This window comes from Colletotrichum tamarilloi (genome assembly GCF_030869305.1).
Source record: "Colletotrichum tamarilloi strain Tom-12 chromosome Unknown Scaffold_23.1, whole genome shotgun sequence".
In the NCBI taxonomy this organism is placed as follows: domain Eukaryota; kingdom Fungi; phylum Ascomycota; class Sordariomycetes; order Glomerellales; family Glomerellaceae; genus Colletotrichum; species Colletotrichum tamarilloi.
This window is the reverse complement of record NW_026849406.1, coordinates 271014-287168: the sequence shown is the minus strand read 5'-3', so window position 1 is coordinate 287168 and position 16155 is coordinate 271014. Positions and strand designations below refer to the sequence as shown.

The 16155-nt window shown below is 52.7% G+C and overlaps 5 protein-coding genes across 5 annotated transcripts; 2 read left to right on the top strand and 3 right to left on the bottom strand.

The window, feature by feature from the left end:
• Positions 1 to 799: 799 nt before the first annotated feature.
• On the bottom strand, positions 800 to 2162 carry CTAM01_07480 (transcriptional regulator; the record flags this gene model as incomplete). The annotated part of the gene is made up of 2 exons (XM_060523502.1): positions 800 to 1885; positions 1971 to 2162. The coding sequence occupies 2 exons, from the start codon at positions 2160 to 2162 to the stop codon at positions 800 to 802; spliced, it is 1278 nt and encodes a 425-aa protein (XP_060381878.1).
• Positions 2163 to 5001: 2839 nt separating this feature from the next.
• CTAM01_07479 (glycosyltransferase family 20) lies at positions 5002 to 6720 on the top strand (the record flags this gene model as incomplete). The annotated part of the gene is made up of 3 exons (XM_060523501.1): positions 5002 to 5308; positions 5374 to 5746; positions 5808 to 6720. 3 exons carry the CDS (start codon positions 5002 to 5004, stop codon positions 6718 to 6720), a joined length of 1593 nt encoding a protein of 530 aa, XP_060381877.1.
• Positions 6721 to 7631: 911 nt separating this feature from the next.
• CTAM01_07478 (VID27 cytoplasmic protein) lies at positions 7632 to 10314 on the bottom strand (the record flags this gene model as incomplete). The annotated part of the gene is made up of 2 exons (XM_060523500.1): positions 7632 to 10081; positions 10296 to 10314. 2 exons carry the CDS (start codon positions 10312 to 10314, stop codon positions 7632 to 7634), a joined length of 2469 nt encoding a protein of 822 aa, XP_060381876.1.
• Positions 10315 to 11335: 1021 nt separating this feature from the next.
• Positions 11336 to 13155, bottom strand: CTAM01_07477 (prenylcysteine oxidase; the record flags this gene model as incomplete). Its single annotated transcript, XM_060523499.1, has 3 exons — positions 11336 to 12364; positions 12419 to 12939; positions 13038 to 13155. The coding sequence occupies 3 exons, from the start codon at positions 13153 to 13155 to the stop codon at positions 11336 to 11338; spliced, it is 1668 nt and encodes a 555-aa protein (XP_060381875.1).
• Positions 13156 to 14019: 864 nt separating this feature from the next.
• On the top strand, positions 14020 to 16017 carry CTAM01_07476 (T-complex protein 1; the record flags this gene model as incomplete). The annotated part of the gene is made up of 6 exons (XM_060523498.1): positions 14020 to 14160; positions 14214 to 14308; positions 14358 to 14379; positions 14437 to 14673; positions 14727 to 15726; positions 15779 to 16017. Coding segments are annotated over 6 exons (1734 nt in total), but the record flags the coding sequence as incomplete, so codon positions are not given.
• Between the last annotated feature and the right edge of the window lie 138 nt (positions 16018 to 16155).

The following is a 16155-nucleotide window of genomic DNA, read 5'->3' as shown; positions in this document are numbered from 1 at the left end:
GAGTGCGACCAAGAGTCCCGTCACTGGTTGACATGGCGAAACATGCAATTCAGGCTATTATTGCTTGTATCTGCGCTTGTTGGCCGATGTAGTGGGGTGTTTGGACGAGGATGGCCGATGGAGGAGGGGGTGGAAACAGTTGAAGAGAAATGACAGTGTCTGCGGGGACGCACGCCCGCGGCGGGGTAAATTGGAGACACAAAAGACGTCCAGTATTTGTACGGACCACCTGGCGGGGAAGCTTTCCCCTCTGTTTGGCCGGTGCTCTCACTCCTCAACACCGAACCAGGAGGTTCCTAGCCCCATTTCGAGCGGCCATGCTGTCGTCTAACTGGTGCGTCTAAAACAACACGAGCAGCTGTGCGCCTTGTCTTCGCGTCTCCGGCTTTTTGGGGAAATGGATGGATCCAAAGCTGCCAAGTTCCCAGACGACCAGAGGGATGCTGGCGGATGGCGGATACACACGACAGTCAACTTGAGAGGCCCGCTTGAGCTAGGTAAGAAACTAAGACTAAAGTGAAAGTTTGCTCTCATCCGCGAGCTGTGAGTGGATGAACATGTTGTCAATTGTCCCGAATTCCTGAGAACCCACCGTGGTCCGAAAATTAGTGCATTAAGATTGTGTACAACCTTTTGGTGACCTTGTCCTCTTCGGGCGACACTCCGCGATGTAGCGCCACCAAAAACCCAGAGGCCTCATGCTTCCAAGCTACATATGATACAATGAGCAACAATCACACTCATATGAATGATGGACCGCCAACACATAATACAATGTCCCATCCCAATATTCGCTACATCAATCCGATTCTTCGTCGTCGTCGCCGAGGAACGCCAGGTCCGCTCGCGCCTTGCCTCGTGCACGCGACGGGACGTGTGACTCTTGGTCCTCGTCATCTTCGTCGTCTTCGTTGTCTTTGACGTTCTCGTCGTCAGAAACATCATCCTTCACAGCCTTTTTGGGGGTTGGTTGGCCACGCGCCTTGCTTCGAGACGATCTGCCTTCTGCGCCCCAATTGGCATTCATCTCCTGAACTGCTTCCAAGTCCGCCTCCAATTCTCTGCGCTCCTTGATCTCTTTTGCCTTTGCTTCTGAAAACCGACCATCCATTCCAATGTCTTTGAGCATGCCTCTGAGGTGCCTAATCTTGGCCTTGGTATCGTCTCCGTATTGCTTCAACTCGAAGCCCCAGATTTTGCGAATACCACACTTGACCAGATGAGATTGTAGCTTTTTGATTTCCGCATCGTCAGGGTTCTCTGAGGCTGCCTGTGCCTTCTTCTGCTTGGTGGCCTTAGCCTTGGTCTTGGGGCCCGCTCCAGCTTCCTTCTTCTTGCGTTTCGGCTTGGGTGGCTCGTCTATCACGTCCGATAGCTCGCTGGTCGTGTCGTCTGCTGGCGCCTCGCCCTTCTTCTCGTCTGAAGCTTCGGGGTGCTTCTCGATTGACTCCTCATCCTTTTTTGCCTCGACCTTCTTCTCTTGTGACTTTTCCTCCTTGTCCTCGACCTTGTCGTCCTCGCTGTCAGGTGGGGAGCTCAAGGCATCTGAACCACTCTCTTCGGCCTTGCCCGCACGTCCGTTGGTGGGTTTAGACGCCTTCGGCTTGGCAGGGCTCGCTTCGTCAGAATCAGAGTCGATCACAGGAGTTTCCTCCTTCTTCTTCCGCGGGGCTGCTTTCTTCTTCGGCTTCGCCTTTGGCTTTTCTTCCTCGGAGGCGCTCGCCTCGGATTCTTCTACTTTGGCAGAGGCGCGCTTTCTGCGCTTAGCAGGCGGTGATTCATCGGCTGCTTGACGCTTGCCAGACTTCTTCGGCTTCGCATCTTCTTCATCTTGGTTAGGCTCGACTTCTGCATCGGGGTCTGCGTTGCCCTCCACGAGGTCGGTCTAGTATGATGTCAGAAAGACATGCTCCGACACTGTTGGCGGTGCTCGTGCCTATGCCAGTGCCAGGGAGGGGCTAGGTAATTACAGCGAGTTCCTTAATGAGCTTTTTGCTCTTATCCTTCCATTTTCCTGAAGAGAGCATTTCATCTTCGAGCTCGAGATCTGATTCGACGCGCCTTCGGATGGAGTTCACGTTGAGGTTATCGATATCCGTCTTGAAGACCTCGCGGACTTTGGCGAGGATCGTCGCCTCGATCTCCTTGTCTGAAGGAGCCATGCTTGTAAGATTGGTCGGGATGAATGGAGTCAATGGTGCAATTGAATGTTGATGCCGTCGATAAGGAAATTTACAGCTTCATTGGACATTTAGCGCGGAATGGGGTAGAATGCAGGAGCTTCGGGGCTCTGTCGCGCAGGAAGTCGCGTCGAGGGACGGTGTCTGAGCGCAGCAGGTGGACGGCGACGCGGGCAGGCGCAGATCAAGCGCAACCGGGGTAAGCTGCAACTGATTCGACCGGAGTGGGGCGGCAGTCATCCGACGTCAATATCGGGCCTGGTCCGAGCTTTTTACATAGAAGGCAGGATGCAACGGCGCCGGGAGGAAGGAGAGATGGCAGTATTGTGTGCGTGTTCGAATCAGCCATTCCTTTCTTGATAGGTACACGTAACTATCAATCATGATAAAGTAAGGCTGCTACCTTTACATTTCTCCTAAATATCACTCGCCGGCCGGGAACAATGACGTATTGTCGAAAGTGGGCTTACTTGATGTGATTTGCGACATTGTGTAGTTATGTAAATAATAAGTGCTGAGGTTTGGTCTCGAAAGCAGCTTGATTATTTAGTACAAGGTGGCCGACGAAAGCTCGGTGAGTGAATGTGAGAAAGGTATGGAGTCCCTCAATGCTGCCGTTTGTTTTTTGTCCATGATATATCTCTCGATCATTTGAAAGTGTGCAAATTCGGGTCTGAAATGATTGTAAGCCGGTTCATGGTGGGCGGGCCGAGGAATAACACCGCAGTCAACCTCGCAAACTTGAATTTGCGGGTGTCAGGACATTTTGGTCCGAAACTTATGGGGCCGTCGATGTCAGTCCGCGGTAGCCAAACAGGGAGCCTGGTCGACCTTGTGGGTTGGATGATTGGGCTAGATCGTTCTCTAAGCACCTAGGGTATGTCATTGGTTACGAAATGGTCGAAATGCCCAGCAATCGGGCCCGAAGCTCCTACCAACTACAATGACAGAGGGTAAGCATGTTGTTGATGATGCTGGATAATATTTGATACTAGGATGGTGACAGCACATTTACGTTGCGGGACCGATCACCACTTAATGTGTGCCCAGCTATAAATGCGAAGCCCCACTAGCTTCGAAAGCCTCGGGATTTAGCGAAAAGATGCAAGGTACTCTTCTCTCCAAAGAGTAAAGAGGCAGCTGGAGAAGCGCAGTTGAGGGGGGAAGGAAGGCTCTTGTGTGGCAGCGACAAGCTCACATTGTCGCCGGGAAGCCAGCTGAAGCCTGGAGGCTCGATTTGCAGGAAAGACCGGATGTCATTACGATGGGTGGATGCAGGGAAATTTTCAAGAGACATCGTGAACATTCTCTCCTCTACCGCCGATAAAGTACCCACATCTCGGCGCCGGATTCTCCACCATCTGGCGGAAGGTGCCCAGGTTTCATGTACATCTACTTGACACCTCAAGCTCTGGATGTCTTTTGGGCTCGTCCTGCGAGAGAAATGGATGGCAGAAGACGCAGGTGAGACAGATTCGGCTGGACGGACCTGTTGGAAAAATATCGCTCATATTGCCTCTCAATCAGATTGTCTCTTTGTCCGGGCCAGAAAGACAGTGGTAGGCGAGACGGGCCTGTACATAGGTAGAGAGAGGTTGGAGGGGTGGCAGAGAAAAGAGTGACAGGGCCGGGAATTCCTCGCAGTGATTTGACAAGGATCTCTACCCAAAATTACGTAGATGGCACCGCAGCAGGTATCTGTACGAAGTACCAGCAGCGCCCAAAATCAAACACCATCCTCTGTACAGGACTTTGCTCTCTGAGTAGGCATGCTCCGGCTTTGACCTCACCTCAGTTTAACAGGTCATTGGATGCTGACCTTGGGTAGCCATGTTTCGTCTGCCGCGTTTGGTGCTCTTCTCTTATCTTGAAATGTTGCCAACAGAATAAGACCAAACATGTAGACTAAGAAAGGCGTCAAACCCATTCGTACTTTTCTCCATTGCCTTTACCCAGAGTGCCCCACAAACCAAGTACCTCTACTTCTGGGGAAACGCAAGCTCTGCCTTACAGTAGTGCGCCAGTGTTACATCAGGTCGAGCTTTCTCCGTTGTGCAGCTGCTGCCCGTCTAGTTTGGATTGCACTGAACCGGATTGGCACTTTCTTGCTTCTTCTCAACACCCTCTCGTCTGCCCTCTCACCCGCCAGGACCTCACTCAGTCAACAAACGCAACCTGACAAGCCAACCACTGACTAGCCGCCGTCTTCCTTCTCTTTCCACCTCACCCTATCTTCACGCACCTGAGGTTCTCTTCTCTCTCTCCATCCACCCAGACCAAGCTTGTCCTACATTGCACTGCTTGTTTTTGTGCATTACGTTTCCACGTAGCTTGCGCCCGACAGCCCAGCTTCTTCCAATACCGCTGCATCCCTACCGTCCCGTCAACACACCTTATACATACACTAGTCGCCGTCGCCCTTGTTTGAAGCTTTTCTGCGAACCACGACTCACTCCCACCTCTCTCGGCAACTCAAGAAGCTTACGACTTTTGCGACGGAGCTGTGTCCAGCACCAATCTGCCCATTTCGATCTCCCTCAGAGAATCAAATAAACACCAGCCCACCCCTGTGTGCTTTTCCCGTCGCCGTCACTTGAGTTTTGGGTACTTGATCTTCCTGGAATTTACCCCTCCATCATCCCCGCAAGCTCATCCCAGCCAGTCTCAGCTAACACCTTACCCTGCCGCCACAGGACACCCCAGCATACCTTAGCTACTGCTGTTCCCTAATTACCTGCCACCCATCGAACGAACCCTCCACGAAATCTTTCGCACCACCATCTTCCACCGAACACCTTCAGCACCAAGCAAATCGCCCAAGATGCCTTCGCTCGTCCCCGACGAAGAGACTGCGCCTGGTCGCCTACTACTGCTCTCCAACCGACTGCCCATCACTATCAAGCGTTCCGACGATGGCAGTTACTCCTTCTCCATGTCCTCTGGTGGTCTCGTCACCGGCCTCAGTGGTCTGTCAAAAACCACCAGCTTTCAATGGTACGGATGGCCAGGCCTCGAAGTTCCCGAGAACGAGATTGCCGGCATGAAGCAGCGTCTCAAGGACGAATACGATGCTCATCCTGTCTTCATTGACGACGAGCTCGCCGACAAGCACTACAACGGCTTCTCTAGTATGGACGACCCTCCCTTGCCTCTATATTTCCTAGCTTGACTAACAGCCAAACCTTTTTCGCAGACTCTATTCTCTGGCCGCTTTTCCACTACCACCCCGGCGAAATCACATTTGACGAGAGCGCATGGGCCGCTTACCGCGAAGTCAACCGCCTGTTTGCCAAGGCTGTCGTCCAGGACGTTCAGGATGGCGATCTGATCTGGGTTCACGACTACCATCTGATGTTGCTGCCTGAGATGCTTCGCGAGGAAATCGGCGACTCCAAGAAGAACGTCAAGATTGGCTTCTTCCTGCACACGCCTTTCCCTTCTTCTGAAATTTACCGCATCCTTCCCGTTCGCGAAGCCCTCCTGACGGGCGTCCTCGACTGCGATCTCATCGGATTCCACACCTACGACTACGCTCGTCACTTCTTGAGCAGTTGCTCTCGCATTCTGTAAGACGCAATCGAAAAGCGAAAGCTTGTTCTCTTAGACACAAACTGACGTCACATGTAGTGGAACTCCTACGACCCCCAATGGTGTTGATTACAATGGCAAATTCGTCACCGTTGGCGCATTCCCCATCGGTATTGATCCTGAGAAGTTCGTCGAAGGCCTCAAGAAACCCAAGGTCCAGGAGCGCATTGACGCTCTTACGCGCAAGTTCAACGGAGTGAAACTCATTGTCGGTGTCGATCGCCTCGACTATATCAAGGGTGTCCCTCAGAAGCTCCACGCATTGGAGGTCTTCCTGACAGAACACCCCGAGTGGATCGGCAAAATTGTGCTGGTTCAGGTCGCCGTGCCTTCAAGGCAGGACGTTGAGGAGTATCAGAATCTGCGTGCCGTGGTCAATGAGCTTGTCGGCCGTATCAACGGCAAATTTGGCACCATCGAGTTCATGCCCATTCACTTCCTCCACCAGAGCGTCTCCTTCGACGAGCTCACAGCTCTGTACGCCGTTTCCGACGTCTGCCTTGTTTCCTCCACACGCGATGGCATGAACCTGGTCTCGTACGAGTATATCGCTACTCAGCGCGAGCGTCACGGTGTCATGATTCTGTCCGAGTTCACCGGCGCCGCCCAGTCCCTCAATGGCTCTCTCATCGTCAACCCATGGAACACTGAAGAGCTAGCAAACGCCATCCACGATGCCGTGACCATGTCCCCGGAGCAGCGCGAGACCAACTACAAGAAGCTCGAGCGCTACGTTTTCAAGTACACGTCATCCTGGTGGGGACAGTCCTTCGTCGCCGAGATGACTCGCCTCTCCCAGGAGGCGACGCAGTCCAAGACGTTGAAGAACATTGGCGGCAACGTGGTTGGTCAGGTCACCAAGGCGATTCAGGGCGCCGTCGATAGCGTCACCGGTAGCAAGGATGGCGCGGAAGATGCAAAGGAGACGAAGGCGGTAAAGCAAGAAGCATAACGGCCAATTGTACATCCAACAAAACTTGCAAACCAGGTTATTTACTTTTCCACTGGACAAGAGGCCGCCTGACCCATTTTAACGAAAGCATGATTGAAAGAGAGAAAAGAGGAAGACCTTGCCCTTTTCGGGCAAATTTTAGCTGGGCGAGGAAGCATACATGATCGGGAACAATGGCATCGAGCCGAGCGGAGTTTTTTAGGGGCTTTTTTTGTCATATGCTTTTGTTTCATTCCTGATGGTGGAGAGGGCAATATGGATGGACGGGTCGCATTGAGAGGGAAATGTGTCGTACAAGAGGTCTTTCCAATGCATTTGTTTTGATTTGATTTCTCTAGGGGGCATGACCGTAATAGACTATCTACTACCTACTTGTTTCACGAGAGCTGTGGACCATTGCAAACCAGCCCACTATGTGAACGACCAAACGCACAGTATCAAAGGCAAGCAACGAGGAGCAATCAGAGTTCATGTGAATTCAGAGTTGTATGAATTTGAGAAAAACCGGCTAATTTCGCATTTGCCTGAACAAGAAATGCAGTGAGGAACAAACCACCAAAGCTTGCTCACTCGCGGAGCTCTTCAAAAGGTATCTAGAAAAGTGCCCCTTCTTCTCGTCATGGTGAAATGTCAAGAGAGAGAGGAGGCAACGAAGTGAAAAAGCAAGCAAGAGTGAAGATACCTGGCGGCAAAGAGCAAGAAGAAGAAGAAATAATAGAAAAGAGGTAAACGTGTTGTGCCGTAAGTCCCTCCCGTAAAGCCCCCGTCATCCTCCCTCATCACACACCCGTCCCTTTGCGCTACGCAAATTCAGCGTACTCTCAACCTTGGAAACGCCATCGTGGGGATCAAATAGTCCAACATGAACGCATCACACATAACACACAAAGAAGACCCCTCTCTCGCCTAACTCAGTACGGCGACGCGACGATATCCTCCTTGCCCAACTTGTACCGACCGCTCTTGGGCGTCGTGATCCGTCCAGAATCCCTGCGGCCCATGCTGAGCTGTGCAAAGTTGCCGGCGATGCTCTCGCGAGTAGGGCGCTTGAGACCCTGCTTGCCGACCATGTTGACCTCGTTGGGGAGGGCGACGATGACGTTCTTGTCCGTTCCGAACTTGAAGTCGTCAGCCTTGACCTCTTCGGCGTAGCGCTTGATGCGGTAGGCGGCCTTGGCTCCGCGCAGGACCTTCTTCAGGCTCCACTCCACAATGTACGGGCCGGTGGCGGTGATGATGCTCGTCTCCTCGACGCCCTCGCCGGCGTTGAAGCGCGCAGGTGTGAATGACACAGGCTTGCCGGTCTCGTGGGCGAACTGGGCAACGTGCTCGGGTGTCAGAGCCAGGCGGCGAGGTTGAGGCTTGTCGGAAGCCGCGAAAGACTTTTCGAAACCAAGCTTGCCCTCGTTCTTGCCAGACTTTTGCATCGCGTCGATGAGCAGGATGTATGTTCGGCAGGTGGCGAGGACCCAGCGACCGTCGGCGGATGTGTCGAGACCGAGAATGGCTTCACCGAGAGCGGGGATGTGGGTTTTGGCGTTGATTCCTAGGCGATCGAAGAGGCGTACATCACCCTTGTTGGAAGCGACGGCGATGTATCCCTTCTCCGTAGTAGAGATAGCCGAGAAGTCGTTCTTGGAAACGTACTGCTTCAGCTGAGAATCAACCAGCTTGGTGCCGGACAAACGGGGGTCGACGCGGTAGAGGGCATTCTTCGAGATACCAAGGAAGGTCGGCTCGTGAGTCATCTGGGCAAACTTGTTCTCGGGAGCAAAGTTGAGAACAGGGATGTCCTCATGAACATTCCACTCGTCAACGACCTTGCCGTACTCGAGATCCATACGATACAGCTTATTGGGATCCGACTCGTTCTGAAGAATCATGTTGCGATCCTCGTTGTGAAGCATGACCTTCTTGGGGCTGAACAGTGTGCCCTTGGGAGTCTCGACCTTGGAAATGTTGGTGGAGAACTCGAGATTGTTATTCGCCGTGTGCTTGAAGACGCCGATCTTGGATCCGCGCACGACGAAGGACCGATCATGCTTGTAGCCAACAGCAAGCTGAGAGTTAACGTTGCCATCTTCGTCCTTGGTCTCAACGTCGTCATCCTCCTCGTCGCTGTCGTAATGCTCGCTACGCTGCGCATCATCCTCTGCATCTTCGTACTCCTCTTCCTCTTCCTCCTCCTCCTGCTCTTCGGGTGTATCTTCCATAACCAAATCATTGAAAGCGGAGGTAATGTACTCCTGCTCTCTGTCCGTCTTCTTTTCCCACTTGACTTCGTTCAGCTGCTCCCACAAAGCTCGGAGAAGAGCTTCTTGGAAACGTTCCAAAGTCGGCTGGTCCTTGAAACGGAGCAGCCAAGAGTATGCTGAGCCATCGGCAGAGAGGTGGTTGAAGATGAAGGACAAGAACTCAAAGTTGAAGACAGGGTTGATATCTGCGATAATCGGAATGCCCAACCAAGCGCGGTCCTCGCTTTCGATTTGCAGCCAGTACTCCCACTTTCCAACTTCGGTGACGGTGGCAGTGACAGCGGCAGCTTGCTGGATGAAGGAGCCAGAGGGATGGTCGTAGAAGTGAAGCTCACAGCTCTCTGTAGCGTACGTGTCGAGAGCCTCCGGGGCCTCCGCTGACTTCGGAGGGCCAGTCGGCTTGGACTTCTTCTCCGGTGTGATAGGCATCTTGGCCGGCGTCTTCGTAGGGGTCTGGACAAGTGATTGCTCTTCCTTCTTTGTGGGTGTGATTGGGTCTTGCGGCACAAACAGACTGTCGGCAGACTCGATGGATCTGACGAGAGTAGGGCTGTGGATGGGACTTGCGGGAGGAATCGGCTGCTCGTCCTCAAATTCGAATTGCTTCAGGTCGACTTCGGATGCTGTTGTATGCGGCTTGCGGTATTTGCGCTCGTACTGGCACTCCTTGGCGACCCGCTCGAATTGCGCGACTTGACCAGGAGACACAACGTTGTCGCAGACGAACTCGTAGACGTCACCAGTATCACCACTCAGGTCTCTCCAGGCCAGAATCTTCTCCTTGCCTTCCCGAATCTCGATGCGGAAGTGGAGGGCCTCGTCAAGCAGGAAGGTCTTTTCGTCTCTTTCGGCGGCGGCAAGTGCGTCGATCTCGGCGTCCTCTCCTTCCTCCTCGGCTAGAAGTTCGGCCTCGCCTTCCTCGTAGACTCTCTGTACCACGAGCTGGTATTGGAAATCCTGCGCAGTTCGTCGGATGCGGGCAGCTGCGTCCTTGAAGATGAGTTCGGAGTAGCCCTTCGGCGAGAGGGGGCGAACGAGGTAGAGTTGTCCTTGGGGGAGCTCGATGAGAGATTCTTGGTTGCTAGATCCAAAGATAAGTTTGCCAACTGGAAAAGAGAAAAGTTGTTAGCATGTACTCAAGGGCTCTGGGAATCGCAAACGGGCGCGGCAGGAAGAAGTTGGAAAGGCGTTGATCGCGAAACGGTGACAGAAAATGACACCCAACAAACGCTTCACATGCGCCTCGCCGTCGGTCGCGGGATAAGGCTAAGCGGCGCGGCGAACGCTCCGAGTGATAGGTGAGTAGCGGGGTAAACTTACCGTTTCTGAGGACAAACATCTTGAAGTTTGGGTCTTGTTTGGAAAGCTGTGTTGATCGTGGGCAGAGAGCTCTTGCGACGTGGTTTTGTATTTCTGCAAAGCAAGCCCGGCCGCTGGGTTGATCAAAAGGACAAAGAGACGGAAAGTCCCAGACCTTGGCCACGAAACAAAAGTGATCAGGCACTAGGGAAGAAAATGCGTCATAAGAGGGAGCTTTTGAGTTGGGGTTCAGATGATGGAGGGGTGAAATGGCCTGTGGCTGTGCACGTCCCTTTTTCCTCCCAATTTTTTTGCCACGGCAACACAAGGTCCCTGAGCCACGGTGCCACGGGACCGGGGTATCACGTGGGGCCCCCCGGCAGCGGCCGATCCAGACCCACTCGGACCCTTCTATCCTGCTAGGCAGTACCCCTCCAGCTTCTTTCCCATTGCTTCACAGACATATCGCCACTGCGAGACAAGAGAATCAAGGTGTTGGAGGCCTCAGATTTGTCTTCCATAACGACACTCTGACTTGTGGCAGTAATCCTTGCCCTTCAACAAACGACAAGAAAGCTATTCATCACTTGTTGGCACGTCTAACATGTGTCACCGGCTTACACGTATGTAGACGCCGGCACCCGGAAGGTGATGGGTGACAAGGATCGTTTGGTGAAATCCCATCCTCAATCTTTGATTGAAGTAGAAGTCAGTATTCTACGCTCGGAATACAATTATTCCAGACATATCAGGTGTCCTCAGAAACAATCTGCTGCCTTAGGAGTTGAGTAGTACTCCAAAAGACATGGGGCTTTGGCCACTGAGGAAACCCCGAACCATTTACGAGGCAGCTAGCTCAGTGAGTGACGTTTTGAAAGTCTTTCTCTTGAAGAAAGTCGAATAAGGGAATACAATCTGGTGCAGAATGCCCAACAACAACTATCATTCTATACAGTTCTTTGAGATTACTACGTCCTACGCATGTTTCAATAGTGAGTAGAGCCCGGCACTGAAAGATATCAAACGAACAGAAGGAAACAGAACTCTTCAACCCAGAGTAATCACAGCTCCTCAGCCACGGGCGCCTCCTTCTCAATTTGGCCCAGTACCTCCTGCGCACCATCGACCTCGATCTTCTCCTCGAGTGTCTCCTTGGCCTCTGAGAAATCGTCGGCAATCAACTTTGCAATGTTCATCCCCATCAAGGCGCTGGTCTCCATACACGAGATGAAGCTTTCGACGCCCGAAAGATAATAAAGTCCGTCCCTCAGGATGGGGTCTTGGAAAGTGACACGCGGGTATTCAATGGGGTACGAGTTGAACACATGCGGGTAATACCAAGAGATGGGTTCAACAGTGCGCTGGCCAGCTTCCTCTGACTTTTTGCCCGCAACAATGGACGCCGGCACTTCAACGCCAAGCAGCTTTGACAGGAACTCTGCCGTCACCTTCTTAGGAGAGAAGATCTTGTAGAGAAACTCGTCCTTGAGAGTGTCGGGGTTTGTAACGGTTCTGAGGGTGCTGACAGAGTAGAAGCCAGCCTTGCCAGCACCTTCAGAGCCAGCTTTTGCCTCGTCATCAGGGCCGAGCGTTGTCAAGACTGAGTCGGGTGCCTTGGAACCAGGCTCGAGACCAAAGTACTCTGGGGAGAGGTGGAACGGTGAGGCGAAAAGGGTAACGTGAAGCTTGGTGTAAGGAACCTCATCAATCTTGTGCTGGAAAAGATCCTCTGAGACACTGATATCTCCATACTGCCAAGGAGTCGCAATGACGACGTTGTCGAAAGCAATCGGGTACTGGTTCGACTCTGCCTCGGCTTCAGCATGAGCGTCTTTGGTTGAAAGTAGATACTTGGAGCTAGAAGGGCCAGACTTCACGGCGATTGATGTCACCGAAGTATTGCGATGCAATGTTGCGTTACTCCTTTGAAGCATTACCTGGAAAACCTGCCAGTTGCCTCCAATGACTTGCCGAGCGCCTTCAGGGGCAAGAGAGACCATGGTCTCAAGGCCATGGATATACTTCAGGTTTGACGCATAGTTGACTCTGGTGGCTGCCTGGATGATATCGTGGGAGAAAAGCTCACTGATCTATCACAAATCGATTAGTATACGAAAAATCAGGCAGGATCATGTTGGGCTTACATCGTTGTTGGCGAGAAACTGCTCCCCGGTGACGGAAGTTGCCTTCAAAAGATCTAGCTCGAAGACTCTTTGCGTGAGCGATCGGAAAGGAAAGTGAGGTTTCTCATAGAGCTGCAAAAAGGTCGCAACGGTCGACTGCACGAGCTTCTGCGCCTTGTACGGGGCGGTGCCGTACTTCCAGAAGAGCTTGGCCAAGTTCCACCAGTTCCAGGAACTATCATCTTGGGAAAAGACAAATTTCTCACCGTCCCAAATGCCCAGGAAACCATCACTGCCAGACTCTGGCTCTTTCAGGGGAAGACCAAAGTTGATACTGGCATTATAGATGATGTGATTGGCCTCGATGAAGATGGAAGCGCCCAGCTCAACTGGTTCGAGCGGGTTGCCGTAAGCGTCGACGGTCAACGTCCGGCCTCCTACTCGATCGGTCTTTTCAAACACAGTAATGTTGACGGGAAGACCTTCGGCTTCGGCGAACTTTTGGAGGTAGTAGGCCGCGGAGGAACCACCGGCACCCGCTCCTACATACCGTGTAAGTACTGGGTTGAACGGCGACGCGCTAAGGTCATGGACAAATCGTCGGAGCTTCAAAGGTTTTCATGAAGCAGCGTTCACGTACCAATGATGGCCACTTGCTTCACGCCATTCTCGGTGACAACCTGCTCAAGCTCAGTCGCAGGAACGGATTGTGTCAAGCTGAGCGCGGACAGCACAGCTGAGAGCTTGGACCCCCACATGATGTCGCGTAGATTGAAGACTACAAAAGGCGAATCACAGAACTAGATGAAGACGATGAAAGAAGGGAGAGATAGGAATGACTGGTCAGGAACAACTGTGTCAGCGATACGTTTGAGTACGCTTGGAAGATGAACAGGATGAAAGGAGAGCACGAAATAGATTCGTCATTTGTGAGGTGTCTCCGGCGTGTCTCCGGGAGGTCCCCAAATGAATTAAACTCAGGGTGAGTAAACAAACCGCTGCTTTACTTTGGTAGCTCTGGAATTTAGTGCAGTTGAAGCTCACCTTTGGTACGACCAACGGAGATGATGCAGCAAGAAACTGAGCGGCAGGCGGTAAGTGGACCGTCTATAATACTCCCCTTTACTCTATACATGAGGTTATTCAGTAAAAGACGGTCTAAGTATGAATTCTTGATCTTGGTAGATAAGCCACTTGGCCTTCGCAACCAAAGAAAAGATGTCACCGGCACAAGCTTGGGGTAAAGCAGCGGTGTATTCTTGGGGTGAAAGTTTCATTGCAGTGGTCCTCTAGGGGACCCCTAAGTCCCCACGTCCCGGTCTCCCGTTCTCAGCTTGCATTCGCCCCATCAGGAGGCTCTAACGACGCACGGTTCATAGAACGGCGGGATTGCTGACAGATGCGGCAGCCATCCACACCTCACTAAGTACATATTCCCCTACGCATGCAGCTATGCTTATAGAGAGAATTAGTCAAGAATGGACCACTGCAGGTGCCAGGCACCCACCACCACCAAGCTGGCAATTAGGTAGTGAGCCAGCACCTTCTACCAGCGTCTGACCGCCTGCCACCTCGAGGCAGAAAAAAAGTCACCAGCAGAGTCCCGCATCTGAAGCTCCCGGGGCCAGGTCAATCTCGAGAACACTCCACGTCAGGTCGCTAATCCAATAACTTTACCGACTGATACCCCCTCACGAACCCCTCGACGACCTCAAGCCAACATGTCTGCGGCGCAACTGCTCAACCCCAAGGCCGAATCGAGGGTGCGCGACCCTTGTCCTGACGATATTTGTTTGCATGCTAACGGCTAGTGCAGCGGCGGGGTGAAGCCCTGAAGGTCAACATCAGCGCTGGTGAAGGCCTCCAGGATGTCCTCAAGTCCAACCTCGGCCCTTTGGGCACTATCAAGATGTTAGTCTATCGCTGTTTATGTCTTCAAATTAGATGCTAACATTAATAGGCTTGTCGATGGCTCCGGTCAAGTGCGAATAACTACCCCTCTTCCCCTGAATCCCCACCGCTAATGCGCCGCCGAACAGATCAAGTTGACAAAAGATGGAAACGTCCTCCTCCGCGAGATGCAAATTCAAAATCCTACCGCAGTCATGATTGCTAGAGCTGCGACGGCACAAGATGATATCTGCGGAGACGGCACGACATCAGCTGTCCTGTTGATCGGAGAACTCCTCAAGCAGGCGGATCGTTATATCTCAGAAGGACTGCATCCTAGAATTATTACGGATGGTTTCGAGATTGCCAAGAACGAGGCGTTGAAGGTGGGCATCTATTGAACACGGATACTTGGATAGTGGTGCTGACGGGCGAACAGTTCCTTGACGGCTTCAAGCTCGAGAAGGAGGTCGACCGCGAGTTGCTTCTCTCCGTGGCCCGCACGTCGCTTTCCACGAAGCTTAACTCCAACCTTGCGGCCAAGCTCACCCCCGATATCGTCGATGCTGTTCTCGCCATCTACCAGGCACCTGCCAAGCCGGATCTGCACATGGTCGAGATCATGAAGATGCAGCACCGGACCGCCTCCGACACCCAGTTGATCAAAGGTCTTGCCCTCGACCACGGCGCCCGCCACCCCGATATGCCCAAGCGCCTTGAGAACGCCTACATCCTGACGATGAACGTCAGCTTGGAGTACGAGAAGTCTGAGATCAACTCTGGATTCTTCTACTCTAGCGCAGAGCAGAGAGACAAGCTGGTGGAGAGCGAGCGTCGTTTCGTTGATGCTAAGTTGAAGAAGATTGTCGAGCTGAAGAAGGAGGTTTGCGGAAACGACCCCACCAAGAACTTCGTCATCATCAACCAGAAGGGCATTGACCCTCTTTCTCTCGACGTACTGGCCAAGAACGGCATTCTCGCCCTCCGCCGTGCCAAGAGAAGAAACATGGAGAGACTGCAGCTCATCTGTGGTGGTGTTGCACAGAACAGTGTTGACGACCTGTCACCCGAGTCTCTGGGATGGGCTGGTCTTGTCTACGAGCAAACTCTGGGTGAGGAGAAGTACACCTTCATCGAGGAGGTTAAGGAGCCCAAGTCTGTCACCCTGTTGATCAAGGGACCCAATGCACACACCATTACCCAGGTTACGGACGCTGTCCGTGACGGTCTGCGCAGTGTCTACAACATGATTGTGGACAAGAGCGTTGTCCCGGGTGCTGGTGCTTTCCAGGTTGCCTGCGCAGCACACCTCAAGAGCGACGCCTTCTCCAAGACGGTGAAGGGCAAGGCCAAGTGGGGTGTCGAGGCCTTCGCCGATGCTCTGCTGATTATTCCCAAGACTCTCGCTGCCAACGCTGGTCTTGACATCCAGGATGCTCGTAAGTGCACAGTACGCTTGCCTTTTGAAGAAGATTCACTAACATGTCACAGTTGCTGCTATGCAGGATGAGCACGCGGATGGCAACATCGTTGGCTTGGATCTGGCAACGGGCGAGCCGATGGACGCAGAGCTCGAGGGTATCTTCGACTCCTTCAGAGTACTCAGAAACTGCATCGCCTCAAGTTCGAGCATTGCATCCAACCTGCTTTTGTGCGACGAACTCTTGAAGGCGAGACAGATGGGCAGAGCGGGAGGCCCTGGCCCTGGTATGGACGGCCCTGAGGAGTAAAGAGTTTGATGGATTCCAATATTAAAAGTGTTGGCACGGTAGACAAAAGGCGTTGATCTTAGATCTGTCAAAGCTGAGAGCCGGAATGATATCCAACTATGAAGACAATTCCTGCATTCCATTTCGTGAAGTGTGTTA